The 16,114-nt window shown below is 41.8% G+C and overlaps 1 protein-coding gene and 1 long non-coding RNA gene across 17 annotated transcripts in view; one reads left to right on the top strand and one right to left on the bottom strand.

The window, feature by feature from the left end:
- LOC109636801 (uncharacterized) overlaps positions 1-16,114 on the top strand; it is a 174,204-nt gene that overhangs the window by 110,657 nt on the left and 47,433 nt on the right. The gene's annotated exons all lie outside the window — the stretch shown is intronic.
- The window catches only part of sox6 (SRY-box transcription factor 6), a 133,843-nt gene that overhangs the window by 10,962 nt on the left and 106,767 nt on the right, over positions 1-16,114 (bottom strand). For all 14 annotated transcript variants that reach the window (XM_069524421.1, XM_069524436.1, XM_069524416.1 and 11 more), the window contains 3 exons: positions 14,276-14,456; positions 13,852-14,039; positions 3,437-3,542 (listed from right to left, as the gene is read on the bottom strand). In XM_069524421.1, the coding sequence (XP_069380522.1) occupies positions 3,437-3,542; positions 13,852-14,039; positions 14,276-14,456 (475 nt within the window). The remainder of the gene's footprint in view (positions 1-3,436; positions 3,543-13,851; positions 14,040-14,275; positions 14,457-16,114) is intronic.

The following is a 16,114-nucleotide window of genomic DNA, read 5'->3' on the forward strand; positions in this document are numbered from 1 at the left end:
GCAAACCTGCCAAGCCCTCGCTGTTGGGATCAACACATCACCTCTGACTGAAGGCATTTACTGCTGACAATAGAGCCTCTCCCTCCGAGCACGATCAGGCTAGATTAATGTGTATGGACGGACAGGAGGCAGCGCTCAGTGGCCCCTGCTCCAGCCTGATCTCACAGCATGCTAATTAAACCATTACAAATTAATAGTGATATAAACGCCATCATACCATGCCAATCCATTATTTTTGCTTTATGTTTGGATGATTTGAGTTTTCTGAAGCATGTGTGTGTGCCTGTACTGTGTTCATTTTTGGAAAGTGAGGACATTTTGATCAGCCCTCACTTTTTCGATGGGCTGTTTGAGGGTTAAGACTTGGTTTTAGGGTCAGGGTAAGGATACAGCCTTTAGTTTGGATGGTTAGTGTAAGGGTAAAGGTCTAGGGAATGTATTATGATGATGAGTGTCCTCACTAAGATAGAAGTACAAACGTGTGTGTGTGTGTGCGTGTGCGTGCGTGTGCGCGTGTGTGCACTTGTTAACTTTAGAACAAACGAGCAACCTGTTTAAACATGCAGGCTGTGGCTTTCACTTTTCTCCGCTCTATCCCCTCTCTGGTGCATTTAGCCTTAAAGTGGAGTCTAATCTTTCACAATATCCCAGCTTTGCACTCACAAAAGGAGATGCATGCACACACAGAAGAAACGAAAAACACACAGAAATTTGTTCTATGGGGTTTCCATTTAAATTTGCCGACTTCAAAACGAAGCTTTCTTATTGATTGTGTTGACCTATTCAACTATTGTTGTTGTGACTTGATAAATCATTAGAGCCTCCTCATCTAATCTTTCTTCAAGAAAATGTCCTCGACAATAAAAAGCCTGAGCTTGATTCCCACAGCCTCAGTGCAAGAAAAACCTCTTCAAACAATCAGCTTATATAAAAGTTCAGAACAGCTCAGAGCTACTGAAGTAAAGAAACCCATCATGATCTGTAACAACAATGCAACACTACTGTTCTTCTCATCCTATTCCATGAGGACTTAGTTAAAGACACTGTTTGGCTGAAGCTTCATCTTTTCTCACTCTCTGGTTGATGTTATCACACTGGGCGTTTAGATTAATTCTGTTTCCTGTCTCCACACATCTCTCAACAAGCTCTTTGTTCTCTGCGGACCCTCTGCAATGGGGGGTGGTTTAGACAAACACACGTCTTGGCTACACAGCAACTCTATACTTCCATATGTGAATGAACAAAGAGCCCGGCTGGGCTCAGGCCTTGGTGGTATTCTGCAATATTTTCATCAGAGCTTAAAAAGACCTAATGAATTTGCGGTGGGACCGTGCGTGTGGCTCGTGGCTTTGTATAATGGAGGACATTTTTATCCATTTCCATTCCTTTGCAGCTTTTTTCCAGTCTCATTCGTTAGGACTTAGGGTGCTGCATGCTTTGCAAATATTAGCTTTAGCCACCTAAAGCTTTCTGTGAACTGCTGTGATGACAGAGGGCCGCTGTACGCCGGGCCCGGCTCAGTGTGGCTGCTCTGTTCTGGAGGGAAAGCTGCTGCACACCAAGGGGCTTTCACACCCTATGTAAGGGTTGGGAGGTACACCCAGTAATTTTCCTTCTCAGGAAACACCAAAGTATATACAGTGTGTTCTGAATTACTAGGGGAAAGTGTTGTTGGAATACAGAGGAGTCTCCAAATTAATTTTCCCCCTGCTTTGCCAAAATGCTCCCAAAATAATTATATTTATGATTTAAATTATGAATTCCAAAAGTATTCCCTGAAAACTGCATTTTGTAGGTCAGACGAAATCCAGATGCTTCGGTTAAAAATGTGCTAAGTTTGGTTGAAAAGTAAATACTTTTATGATGTGTTAGTCTTATATAACCATTGCTTCGGTAGAATGAAAATGACTGTGGCATTTAAATAACTGTAGTATATAAGACTGGCAAAAAAACTTGTGCACCAAATTTATCCTGGTTTTAACCCTGCCATCTGCATGACCTTTGACTTGCAAATCATCAAATCAGTGCTGACTAGGTTAGACAAGAAACAAAATACACAAATAGGGGGCAGTGAGAAAATGACTGTGTGCCTTTGTATGTCAAGGTATGTCAGGGTGACGCCTTTTTACATTAAACATGTTCTCAGAGGAGCAAACGCTTTGTGGTTCACATCATTCGACAGTATGTGTTTTCCCATTGGTTGAGTTCAGAGACAGGCAGATATATTTGTGGCGTAAAGAGAAGAAACGGCAACTTTGTGTTTAGAGTTATGTACGCTGCCGTGGCTCCCAGCCTTATCCCCCTGGGAAGAGGACCTTTCCTCTCCTCTAACCTCTGCCTGCTCCTAATCCATAGCCCACTGGGAACACTGATGTGAGGCGTCTGACGCGATCTGTTCCCTCAGCTCTGAGCCAGGACTTAAAAGGACACAACTGCCCTGATGTGCGCTCTGTTTCGGTCCTGACTCCACGGCAGCCACAGACAGAAGGTTCCCACTGGGAGAGTGCGCACTGGAAGCATATCTGTCCGAGCAGTAAGATGGGTGGGATGGGATCTGCCGCTGTGGCTCACATGGGAAACATGTCAGTGGGTCCACTAAATGCACCCCTAATTCTGATCTTCAGGATTGGGTGTGATCCGAAACAAGACGAGTAGAAAGAAAACTTTGGCTTTGGAGTTTGTAAACATTTTAATGGGACATAAAAATATATTTATAAATGTCTGAAAATCATGTGGTTGGTCTTTTATCCAGTATATTTCAACCAATTATGCAGTAGCATTTCTCTGTAAAACTGATGGGAAATGTGTCCAAATGCTATTTAAAGTTGTCGATGGGTTACATTGTCCTGAGAAATATCTTTCCCTCTGCCTTCAAACTCTTTGAGGCATCAAAGATGAGTCAGACACATTTTCCTCTTTGCTCTGTCTCTAAAGTGCCATGGAAACTGCCACAAATATTTATGCTGGGCAAACATTGGTGCACGGAGGTTATCCTAGCTCCTGTGTAGGAGTCAGCGCCACAAAAGGAGATGACGCTTTGTCACACTGGTGCAACTCCGAATTTACACCCCTTCCCCAGGACCTCAAACAAGCACAACAGCAATAGGAGCCGAGCTTGGAAAGAAGCCAGCTTTGTCCTGAGGCGCTCTTGTCCTCCGCTCACCTACCTGTGAAAACCTCGGAGCCACGGTTCATTTCAAACGGCCTTCACCCCAAACCCCACATCTATTTTACACTCATGCACTTTTCTGCACAGACCCATACAACCCACTTCACCAATCCAATTCGGAAACATGTAGCAGCCATCAAAACTAGTCCAGAAAGGTCTTTGGGACATTTTTGGGATTGTGAGGAAACATCATCAGATGTAGAAGCAATTAAGAACAATTGTGTGCAATGAAAATGAAGAAGAGATAAAACTCAAATTTGATCTTACCATCTAGGTCCTCTGGCCTGGTGAGGTCAATAACTCTGTGGCCGATCTTCCCATCCTCACCCAGCTTCCCGAGGTGGTGGCCAATGCTGTCAAAATGTGCCCTCTCCTACAGGGGAAATACAAACAGTCAGGTACACTAACAAGTAAATACATTCATGTTTTTACAGTGATGAATTGTAAAAGTAACCCCATCAGGAATCCAAAATTTTGAAAGGAGAAACATGTCTTTGATAAATGGAGGTTCTTTGAAGAGCTGCTCTTTTGACATGAGCTAGATGTAGCTTTTTCCTCTCTCATCTCTCTATTCAGCAGCTGCTATAATGGATGACAAGAGGAAGAGAGACAGTGAGGGCCAGGGGTGCTGTAAATAGATTTACAGAAGGATACTTTGTGATCCCAAGCACACAATGGGGCCGTGGCCCTCTTTGCAGTGCTCAGATTTTCCTCTGTAATCTTCTCCTTACATCCTCCCTTCCAGTCTACAGCGCCCAGAGCTCAGCGCCCATCATTTATTCAGAATTCATGCTTTGGAGAACACACCGTGTTTTCCCGTTTGTCATGTCGCTTTGTGCTCAGATTAAACTTGGCATCATGTTGTACTTGACGCACAATGAAACCCTGTCATTCAGCACTCCGTGACAATATTAAATGTCATGTCCGTGTGCATTTACAGAATAAAATAACAGCTTTCGGGGGGCCTCTGAATAGTTGCTGCACATTACACTTAATGTATTATGCAAGGAGAGAGTGCCGACTGCTGCTGGCTCCATTGTTGAATGACCTACTTCCTCAGTGAATACACAGGGCATTAGCAAAGGGCTGTCTTCCTCTCTAAAGACTCAACTAGGAGATGGACACTTTGACTCTGCATGATACAAATAATCTCCCCCCTTTGCCTGGATGACACTAAAAGCAGGCATGTTGCCACCATTCAGAGAGAAAAGCATTTGTTTTACTCTCAGGGTGAGTGTTCAGTGTCTGCCAAAGATATACTCTACACTGACCTGACCTCTGCCTCTCTCTTTTCTACACGTCTATCACATGCAGTCTGAACAGATACTCAGGTAGAGTCTTCACACAATGCTAACAGCTCCCCTGCCACACACACAGACACCAACACACATTAATCTTTCAGCCCTTTCTTTGTACCGCATTGCACAATTGTGTTGTTTTTTCACTTTTCTCCCACAGGGAAGTTTTTTTCCTCTTAAAATAATAGACAAAGGTGCTGAAAAATTTAGCAGCCCTAACCATTGTAAGTTAAAATATTTATTTTTACAGCTGCATTTGATTTATTTTGTTGTCGTCCCCTGTCAAATAAAATCATGTTCTTAACAACAGACATCAGTAATCACAGCACATTACCAAAAACAAAATTAAGAAATCTGTCTAAAATGTTTGTGCTTTCGTGTAAGCTTATTTTCCAGAGAGTTACAAAAAGATGACAGGGTGAAGGATGGAGACAGATCAAGTCCATTTGAGGCCTTTCACAGTATTTTGATTTTCCTCGTGCTTTTATTTATTCAAGAACTATTCTCCAGAAGAAAGGAGAGACAGAAAGAGCACTGCAATTTACCATCATATTTGAAGGAGTAGTCATTATTTATAGCCAGCTGAGTGATTCTGATGTACAATTAACCACTACCTGCTTATGGCCTGTGATTAGAGCCTGTCTGTATGACGGCCCTTTGCTTACTTAAGTGTTTTCTAATTATGACATATGTGGTGGTTCCTGCTGGGAGAGAGGATGCTTTGTAAAGACAAGATGAAGTACGGGGCCTTTCTTGGTGTCACATTCTGTGTGAAGCAACACACGCATGGGCTTGCACGCACACAGGGCCGTATTCATCACCCAGCCACATTATTGCTCTTAATGAAAGAAGCTAGCAGCCCGATGACAAAGTGACTGATGTGTGATTAGCTGGATGGGCAATGGTGCTGCTTCCGATGCTACTTGGACAGTCCACTAGGAAGACACAGCGTTCACAGGGACTCTATGTCTGTAATAAAGTAGTCATCTCGTCCCTCTTCCGTGCTTCGGCGGTCCCCCCTGATCAATCAAGTCCTTTTATAAGCTCATGATCATTAAGCATCATGTTGGGCTGAGAAGGAGAGAGAACCGGGGTCATCAATCAATGAATTTCATTAATAACTATCTCGCTGTTCACTTCTTTTTCCATTGCACAGTCATGTGATTAGTGAACATCAACACACCAGACAGCTGGGACAAAGACTGAATGAGGCTCTTGTTTGAGGTAGCTTCACTTGACATAACGTGCACGGTGGAGCTTGTGCTTATATAGGGAACATGTACATATACTTTATATGAGGCAGCTTTTTATCGACTGTAATATAAAGGTGTGGTTATGATAAGTATCCCTCGCTTTCTTGTGTTATCTATGCTAATTAATATCTGAGCAATATGGTACCACAAATTTTCATAAAATTTAATATACTGAGTTTAATATACTTATTGGTTATCGGTTTGGTAATTTATATCTGCAAATTAGAATTATAGTTGAAATTAGGGCCATAAATTATCTGCACGGTTTCAGGGTTTTGTTTTAAGGCTGGAAAATCTTCAGTGAACTAATGCTGCTTTACTGCCCACGCATCAAGTGCTGTGATAAATTAATGGCACTTTTATTATTTTATAGTGTCATTAAATTTTTACTGATCACTCTGACAAAGAGAAGTAGCAAAGGACATGCAGTATTTAAGGAAGTTGGTCTTCCTGCCAGGAAAAGAGCGAGAGAGAGTGAAAGGGAGGGATCCCATCAGTATATGGCTGATATAAAAAGGTATTTATAATGTGTAGTGCAGGGGAATAATAAAAGACACAAAAAATACAGAAAATTAATGTTGCTTAATGCTGAGAGGCCTCTGCAAGAAGTGGCACATAAACAAAGTGGGATGAAAGAACAAATCAAGGATGACGAGAGGAGGTGAAGATGAAGAGACAGGAAACAAAAGATGTAGCTGTGCACATTATTCCTCTCCCACTCTGACCGCGACTGCTGGCAAGCAACCCGTCCCTCCTTCAAATGACTTCAGCATGCAGCTCTCCACCCCACAACTAAAATTATAGCGGCGCACTCAGAGCTATAGTGGAAAACTGCCACCCACTATAATCTCATCTGCCCTGCCTGCATGCGCAGTCCTTTGTCTTTTAAGTTTTGTAACAGATTCACTTTGTTTGGTTGCACATGAAGTCACGAGCCAGTCCAGTGAAGTTGTGAGTCACTGAGGAAAAGAGAGAGGTAGAAAGAGGATAGATAACCGAGGTCTGCGGAACTTCTTGGGTGAGGGAACCTAAAAGAGCCCTTGTCAGTGCTGTAAAGAGAGCTTTAATCTGGTTGGCCACAGACCATGTGCCGGAGGCCTGCTGCTCTGCCCACAGGGTATATTCTGGGCAGAGGCGGGTGGCGGACGGCCCTGTGTATTGTGCCTACTCCTGCTCTGTATTTAGGCAACACACTACCAATCCTGACACTCCTTCACTCTCTCCTTTGTAAATAGCTCCGGGCTATAGGCAGAGCCATATGGCCTGAGATTGTTCAAATACAGATGAAAGAAAAAACACACTCTGTAGTAAGGTAGACCGCGGTGCGGATCAGCGTGTGGTCGTTTCGGAGTCAGCTCGGTTCGTTTGGGTGTCCGTTTGTCTAAATGATTTTATAGTTTTATTTTAACATCATAGGAAATGAGCATGAGAAATCAATGTAAAATGAAAACACCAGAGGAAACCACAGGTGTGCTGTTGCTCCAATGAAAGAGTTTGGCCGAGGTGAAGATCTGCTTTACTGTACCAGGCAGGAGTCATGGCACAGAGGTCTGGACACTTTACTTTAATCAGTCCCATGTGTTGTTGATTCCTTGAAGATGGACAAACCAGACTTTGGTACATTTTGTCCAGTTAAAAATCATACGTTACTTTATTTCGATATATTTTAATTAATTGATATTAAATTCATAATTGTCCTTCTCATCATTATTGATAATAATTAACAAACCTTTTTCTCCCTAATTCGTGTCAGTTTGAGTGCCAAAATGAATCATAAAATGAACGAGATGATACGGACGCACATTAAGCTGACATGTTTGCTCACCAAAACATCCCAGTGATTATTTACGGAGAAAACGGCTTCATTTCTTTCACGCAGCTGGCAGCGAGTTCTTCCAAATATAACCAGTTGCCAACTTAAAGTCACATAATAGTCTGGTTATTTTTCTGGCCATGAATGTATACAGTAAATTATATGTTTAGCCCTCTCTGTGAAATCTGACAGCAATAACTACTGTCATTTTTGAGATCTCTGAACTATTGGTAAAGCTCGTCCAGCGTTTCCTACACGTTGGAAAGTATATGATCGCATGTGTTTAACATTTTCACGATTGGAAACCTTCAGCAGCTGCAGCAGGGCCCTAAACAGCCACTTACAGTATGTTTGATAATGTGCTGAACTGGCTCTGGTTATATCACACACCTGGTATGTGGCGGGTTGAAGTCAGTGGCTCTCTGACCACAATATAGGCTTTGTGTATCAAGTGTCAGTCATCACTGTGGTCTGCGGCCCTCTGAGTCTCCTCTCCGAGGGTCTCGGGCTAAGTCCCTCAACAATCTGTCCCAGCCGTGATGGAGACAAAGAGTGCACTTTAACATGGCCTCAACTCCTCACAGCTCACTGCCTCATCTGTTTTGTGTTTTTATTGTAACCAGTTGCAACGTTATTTATAAGTCTGCAGCTTTTCCAGTAGTTTTTTGCAAGTTTTGAACCATTTAAATGTTAAGTACATCCAGCCATGCGGTAAACCCACAGTTACTTTCATTCAGGCTGTTGCTCTCTTTTTTACCCTGAGCTCTCCCTTTGCTAAAGCCTAATGCAGGCAGCAGCAGAATCAACAGTAGCAGCCACAAAAGGCTGGCATCTGTTCTATAGTAGTCGTCCTCAACATCACATAGAGCAGAGATGGCCAGCTATTCCAGTCCCATTCCAACTGCCAGGCCATCACCTCATTTGTTTAAAACAGAGCTAAGAAAGGCCTTTAATTAAATTAGGGAGCTCTCACAAAAAATGGTGGGCTGACCCCACACTTGGCTTTGTGCCACTGTAATGTTTATTGTTGGTTTTTATTTTCAGTTTATTTTTTGTCAACAGTCATAACTATCATCATTCTGGATGAGTAATATTTCGTCAAATCCTGAAAATGTGATCCTTCAGTGTAAATTTAAAATTACACAAAGTCAAAACAATTGTATTTGTTTTGCATGTGTGTGTGCTTTAGGACATTCTGTTATACATTTGAACATATTACACATTTAACTTCATATTTCAACTGTGCATCATCTTTAATCTAATTAAGGCTCAACCACCTCAGCCCTGTGACACATGTTCAGTTTTTATGTTCTTCTCTACACTGCTGAGATCATTTGTGTTGACCTCATGTACTTTTACGGGTTTCCAGTCCTCAGTGATCCAGAACTGTACTGTGGCTCCTCAGGGGGAATGTGAAGTTGAGCTGAAATCTCCTGCCTTATCAAACACTCCAGGTTGCACACAGCAGGATATTAAGAGACTGCAGCTTTTACCAAAAACCCCTTTCACATATGGACAAGACCTCAAGACTTGTTGGACACTGGAGCCGTTATGTTTCTACCGCAACAATACCGTAGACTATAAATGGCCCTTTGTGGCCTATTCTTCTCCTCGCTCTTTGTCGTATGTGCCTTGTGGTGAGCGTGGCATCACAGGTCTTCGCCACTGAAGCCAGCAGCTTCTCTGAATGACTGCAATAGGCCAGAAATTCACCATGTAAAATGACAACTGTAGAAAATAATGGAGCCACCACCGCCAAACGACCCTACCAAGATGCTGCCTTGATGTCTTTCTGGGGAAGAGCAAAAGACCTGACCTGGAACAGGAGCCCACAGGAACACACACCCTTGCAGGCACATATTATACAGAGTCATACATTATTTTTTATTTTTTTGGCAAATGTTAACAATTGGACAAAGCATTAATGTAAGCAATCTTCACAATAGCACTCGCTGGCTACAGCCAGTGTCTGGGAGCTGAGCATAATCTAATTTGGATGGGCAAACCCTTGTATGCCAAGGATTTACATTGCAGCCAAAACGCCTTGGTTTGCAATTTCCAAGACAGCAGTCGAAAAGGAGCAGAAAATTGCTTCCAGGGCTGCGGACCAGACAAGATTATATTCAAAGTCTTTGTGAGGGCTTTGCCTGAATGGGGCCCTGGCATTACACACACACACGCACAGACACACACTCACGTGCATTCGTGGACACGTTTGCACGTACATACACACTCTCACACATACTGTATGCAGGAGCGAGCAGTATAACCACTATAACCAATAGGTTAGGAGTCTGGATTTTGTGGAGCACCAGTGTAAGCTACATTTGAATATTTACAGGCTGAGCTTTGGGGATCTGAGAAATGGACAATTGCACTCATCAATACAGAGGAGAGGAGGTGCTGCAGGGCAGAAAAGGGCAGTTCAATAGGTTAATACACTGGCCTTTCACCTTTTGATTCTAGTTAGGGACATGTCAGCAGAGGAATATATTTTATCTAACACCACCTCCAGTACATCACATATGCAACGTCTCCCTGAAGTAAAGCGAGGGAAATAGATGCGCCAGTGTAGAGATCAGTCATACTTGACTCTACAGGGTTCAACAACAAGGGTTGTCCATTGCCCCGGGGCTAATATAGTGCAGATTGGCTCCACATGAGTAATCTGTCATTTTTCAAAATGTGATAAATGTGACCTCTTCTTCTCTGTTTGGTCAGTGGCTTTGTATCATCTCTGCTTGGCTTTTTGTAAACAGTCCCTTCACTCAGGGACTGGTCGGAGTGTTTGCACGACTCAGATGAAGGCTTGCATCTAGATATGTGGAAATGAAGTCAATTGGGATTTGTTTTCTTTTACTGGAGAGAAAACAGTTGCTGAGGTTAAACATCTTATTATCACTATATTTCACTGACTAATCTAGTTTTTAGTGATACAATACATCAGTAAACTTTAGACTTTGGCTTTTGTTGTTCTCTTTTCCATAATTGGACCAGTTACATTAATTGTCAAATAAGCATCACTGAATTATTTAAACTGTATGGGCTTGTTTTTGTTTGTGTACAATGAGGGCCACATGGGACAACTTTTTGGAATCTACCCTCACCCATGACCCTGAAAAACAGCCCGGCCACTTATAGCTACAGTGCATAATAGAGGGAAACAATTCAAATGGTTGCAAATGGATTAAGATGTACTGTATTTGACTGTAGGCGTACTGGTGCATCCAAGGTAAAAGCTTCCATCGGGTAAGGAGGAGATGGTAAATAATGGAACAAAGTAATTGCCATCTCCAGACAATAATATCTCTAGATAAATATTTCAAAAAGGTAAATTGCAGAAGGGTTGTAAAAGGTTTTATTGTACTGAAGGGGATATAGTAAAAACAGACAAATAAAAAGACAAGCAAGAAAATCTGCTCCTGTAAAGCATGAATAATTTACATGTCCTCAGGTTAAAGGCTTGTAGTGTTGAACAGAGAGTCTGATCTACACCATGTTCTCCTAGGTCAATGGCCAGGGAGGGAGAAAGAGGAAGAGAGAAAGGGAGAGAACTAGAGCCGTGGTGATAACGGTTAGAGAGGAATGCATTGTACTGTTCAGACACACTTTGTATGAAAAGATGAATTGATCCATCTGTAAGCAGCACTTAGACCCACTCCTCTGCCCGGTCATTACAGTGGGATAAATCAATATTTAATATCCCCCTCTAACAGCCAACCTGGATGATCTTAACCTCTCCTTAATCCCATTTATGTTACCTCTCCAGAATCTTCTTCATGTAAGCTCTCACTATGATAAACTTCCAAACAACAGACTGGGAGGGGAGCTATTAAAGACCACACCATATTTATGTCAGGTGAGGCACCTTCTTGAAATATTAATATTCTGAAACTGACCAAAGTGAAAGCTTTTATCTGGGCGTTCAAACCTTTCTAGTCTGTTGGCTTGTATCAGCAAAAGACTCTCTCTCCTTTTCTGCTCCCATTTCGCCGCTGAATTACAGCCTGCTGTTCTTTATTGCAGCAAAAGGATGAAGATGATGGGGCAATTCTTTTAGCTGACTTGATAAAGCGTGCCTCTAATTTCACGCCATCCTAATAGAGCCGGTGTCACAGAAACTAGAGGTGACAATATGTCACTGTGATTTTAATGAGCTGGCGTATCAAGCACAAGCTCGGTTCAGGTGTCATACAACGATGATTGAAAACAGAGATGTATTACCTGAGATGATGCTTTCAATTATTGATATTTGTAAGTTTTTACAATAAACCCACATCTAGTTTGTATTTGAGTAAACAATGCAAGGATTTGGAGCCCAACCGACTTGTGAGGGACGGTGATGATATCATGGAGTAGGGCTGCAAACCTCGTGATTTATCAATTAGTAATCATCGGTCAGTAATCTTCTACTAAATCCATCCCCAACTATTTTGATAATTAATAGAGTAAAGTGAATATCTTTACTTTGTGGACCAGTCTTTTGAGGAGGTCACCTCTGAGTTTGTGAAATGTGTCAATATTTAATTTATTTTTACTATTTTCTGATATTTTATTGACCAAACAACTAATCGATGAATCTATCAAGAAAATCATCATATTAATCAATAATAGAAAATATTTGTTAATTGTAGCGTTATTAGGGAGTAAAAAATATCAGATACTGATATTGATTGAAAATAATGTATTATATAATAATTATATAATTATTATAGTTAACTATTATAGTCAACAGAATTACATTCAAATATATACAACTCACGTAAAATCGTAATCATTCCTGCATTGTTTATTCTGTGAATATCAGCAAACATTAATGCCGATATAGATATGTGTCTATGTCTCATATTGGCCGATTTGTACCTCATATATCGCTCAGGCTCTGCAATGATTGCAGTTTTTTTGTTGTCAATTTCATCCTACCAGTACACTTAATTCTTGAATAGTATTACATTTCACTTCACATATACCTACCCCCCCACCCCAATACACACACACAAACACACACTCATTCATTCTCTTCCTGTTGTTCTACCCTTTCTTACAGACAAAAGGTAGATTACAGGTGTTGAGTGACTGACTATCTCAAGCAGAACATCCCTTTAAAAAGCATCCATCTTCTCTACTTCAAGACAGGTTGAACGCATAAGTCCAAAATTCTGAGGAAACTAAAGTAAATCCCCCAAAAAAGCAGGGATTAAAACAGTGCATAAGCTCTACCTCGAAGAACAATGTAGCCGTAGGCATGTTTCCTGTTGTAAATAGATTTTTGCAGCCACACATACACCTTAGTTGGGAGGCAGCAGCACAGGTTCCATGAGTTAGATTGAAGATTCTACGTTCAAACACTTATTGTAAAGTTTTCAGTGAACATGTAAAGATGAAAAAACAAGAGGAGAATAACTTAAATTGAGTTTTGTGTTTGGTGATGTGGCTTGTTTCAATTCAAGCAATATGTGACATGTAATTATTGTAAAGATTATTTCTGTGCTGGTTAGTAAGGGCTAAGTGCAGGGGGAGGCTCCATCTCTGTCCTCTCTGTGGGCCCCACTAATTTATGTGCTTCACTTCAGTGAGAGCATAGTTGATTGCCACCTGCATAGACAGTGATCTCTTCCAAACACCAAATTAGGGGGAAGTCAAAATAGATATTCATTGACTTTTTTACATATACATTGACCTAGTTGAGGCTGTTGGTTGAAAGTGTAAGGTGCTGAAATATTAATGAGCATCGCTCCCAGTTCCTGCCTGCTCCTCACAGCCAACTGGCAACATGGCATCAAGCTGAAGAGAGGAGGACAGCTTTTTTCTCTCCTTGATTGACTCATCGATTGAAGATATTTTTAAAGGGAATCCCTGGGAGTGTGTGCTCCTGGTACAAAGCAGCCCCATCCCGTGTCAGGGGACGAAGAGGGCTGCAAGTCTGCTTTAATTGGGCAGAGACTTCAGAGTCTTCTTAACCCGCACCGGGCACTGCCATGGCCTGTCACGGCCCTCACACCAACATCAACAACGCCAGGCCTTCTAAACACGCACACACAAACATATTCATACTAATTAAACAGATACGTACACACTGAACTATGCCAGCTCGTATCAATATGACCACCCTGGACAAGGATTAAAGAAAAATATTAGTCTTAAAGAATGACTGCTGTGTTAAATCACCATGTTCCACTTTCTTTAATAGTTTCAGTAGTTGCAGGGAGAGCTGAGCACTCCTGGTGGTCAGCTGCTTGTCTTTTGCATTACGGAAAACGCTTGCAATGGAACGGGCTAGAATCGGGAATGAAAGAGCTATATGATAGGAGTCCTAACCTTGTCGACTCTGCAGTTGTTGAGGCCCACTGAACTGAGGGCGGACAGCTTCGCCTCCATGCCCTGCTGGTGATGTTGCAGCTGTTCCCTCTGGATCTGCTCCCTCATTTTCCGAGCCTCCTGGATGGCCTTCATCACCGTGTCCTGGTCCCCGAACAGCGCAGTAGAGTTTAGGCTGGACAGAATATCTACACACACAAACACACACATTAGAGTTTGGACATCAAAATTAGCTCGCTATAAAAAAACGACTTCACACAACATCTTGAGAGTGGCATTTATTTCTAAAATGAAAAAACAGGACTGAGACCTTGCAAAGTGGTTTTCCCAGCTGTGAGTGTGTACTGTAATTGTGTGTTTGAACTGAGCAGATCTGTGTGTGTGTGGTGTGTGTTTGCGTAGAGGAGGCACTCTGAGGTCTTACCCAGAGATGAGCCCCGTCCCAGGCCTCCGCCGAGTGGGTTGGTGATGCCTCCCTTGCCCATGAAACTGTTGGCGCTGTTTTTGCTGCCAGAGAACAGGTTTTGTGTCGGGGATGAGGGGGATTTCACCAGTTCTGTCGTCTTTGGCCGAGCAGACAAGTTGAGCGGCTGTGTTCCTTCCTCCTACGGCAGCAAAGATACGAGTATGAGAAAAGACAGATGTGAATAGGTGGCCTCCCTCCCCTTCCCCTTTTGGAAGAGCTCCGGAATCCCAGACAGCACAGTTCTCCTCTGCTCCTGGTTAATTATAGGATCCCTACCTATCCTGACCCGCACCTCCTCACTGTCCTTCTTTTTCTTTATCTTTATCCTCTCCTCATACATCCTTCCTCAGGAGCGGTGCCACTGCGATGTTCCCTCACAGTTGCCCAGCGCCTTTGTTCACACTAATTAAAGCAGATTCTGTCTCTCTGTACATCTTCATCTGTTCTCCCTCTCCTCCTCTCTGCTCTCTGTCTGCACTCTAGCTCGAAGAATAAATAATGACCAGATAACGGCGGTGCCAGTGATCAAAGACAGCTGTTCCATTCATCAGATGTCGACTTACATTATCTACTTCATTAACTTGTTTTCTAATCCATTCCTCATTTGTGCATACTTGGTCTTATCATATGCTTTGATATGGCTATTCCTGAAAAAAAAATTATGTGATGGCTGCAACCAGCCTCTTAGAGCCATCACTGATGTGAGATGAAGAGCACTGTTCTCCAAGGTGCCATCTATTATTATCTATCTGTATACATGCAAATAAAACTCTTAAAAGTAGGATAAATGCACCCAAAACAAAAGTAATTTGACTCAACACTGTTATTTCCCCTGTTGATTTTTCGAGGGTTAAGGACAGATGTGTACAGATTGTTAAGCCCCTAAGAGGCAAACTGAGTCAAATGTAGGCAAAGGTTTAAAATAAAGTTTTAAATTTGTAATAATGTAAAAAATACTGAAATTAGTAATTGAAATTTCTATTAAATATGGACTATTTAATTCTAATTTAATGAAATAAATATCCAGTGCATTATTACAGTTTTAATTACCTTAAATACAAATATATTGCAAGATGATGCAAAACACCAAAATCAATATGTAAAATAAACTTGTTGTTCATTTTCTTTTTAAATGCTGGTTGATTTTGAATAAAAACAACTCCTACATTTACATCCCAGAGGAGAAAATGTCACTTTGCCCAGAACATCATGTGTGTATACAGCTCTTTTTAAATCAGATTAGGGCTCATGCTGCCGTTAACAGTATTTTTCAAAGCCCAAGTGTCTCCTTGTCCAAACATATGGCTCAAGCATAGACTGCCCCAAGGCCTTGTTATTGCTGTGCCAATAACAGTTTGTCATGCAGTGATGCTGAAAGCAGACAAACAAAACTAAAGGCAAGCTGATTCCACTGGACTGTGGACACATATGGGAGGATGCCAGAGTATGTTTGCATTCTATTTATATTTGATTCACTTCATTGAAATCCCTTCATTTTGTGATGTTTGGCTATATTTTGACTATTTGCCAAGAACTGGTACTGCATTAATATCGACCTAATCGTCATCAACGAATTTGCAAAAACTCATTCAGGCATTTGGTTCTTTATCGACAAAGGAAGAATTGTACTCAAATGATGGAATAAGTGTTGAGTGAGTTTGAGGGCAATCTTTCAGTGTAAATCACCAGAGGTTTGAGACCTGAAGGAGTGTGTGTGTGGTTGTGTGTGTGTGGTTGTGTGTGTGTGCGGTTGTGTGTGTGCGTGTGTGTCTGGAGTGTCTTGCTACCATTTCAAGG

Source organism: Paralichthys olivaceus, chromosome 1 (genome assembly GCF_024713975.1).
Source record: "Paralichthys olivaceus isolate ysfri-2021 chromosome 1, ASM2471397v2, whole genome shotgun sequence".
NCBI lineage: Eukaryota > Metazoa > Chordata > Actinopteri > Pleuronectiformes > Paralichthyidae > Paralichthys > Paralichthys olivaceus.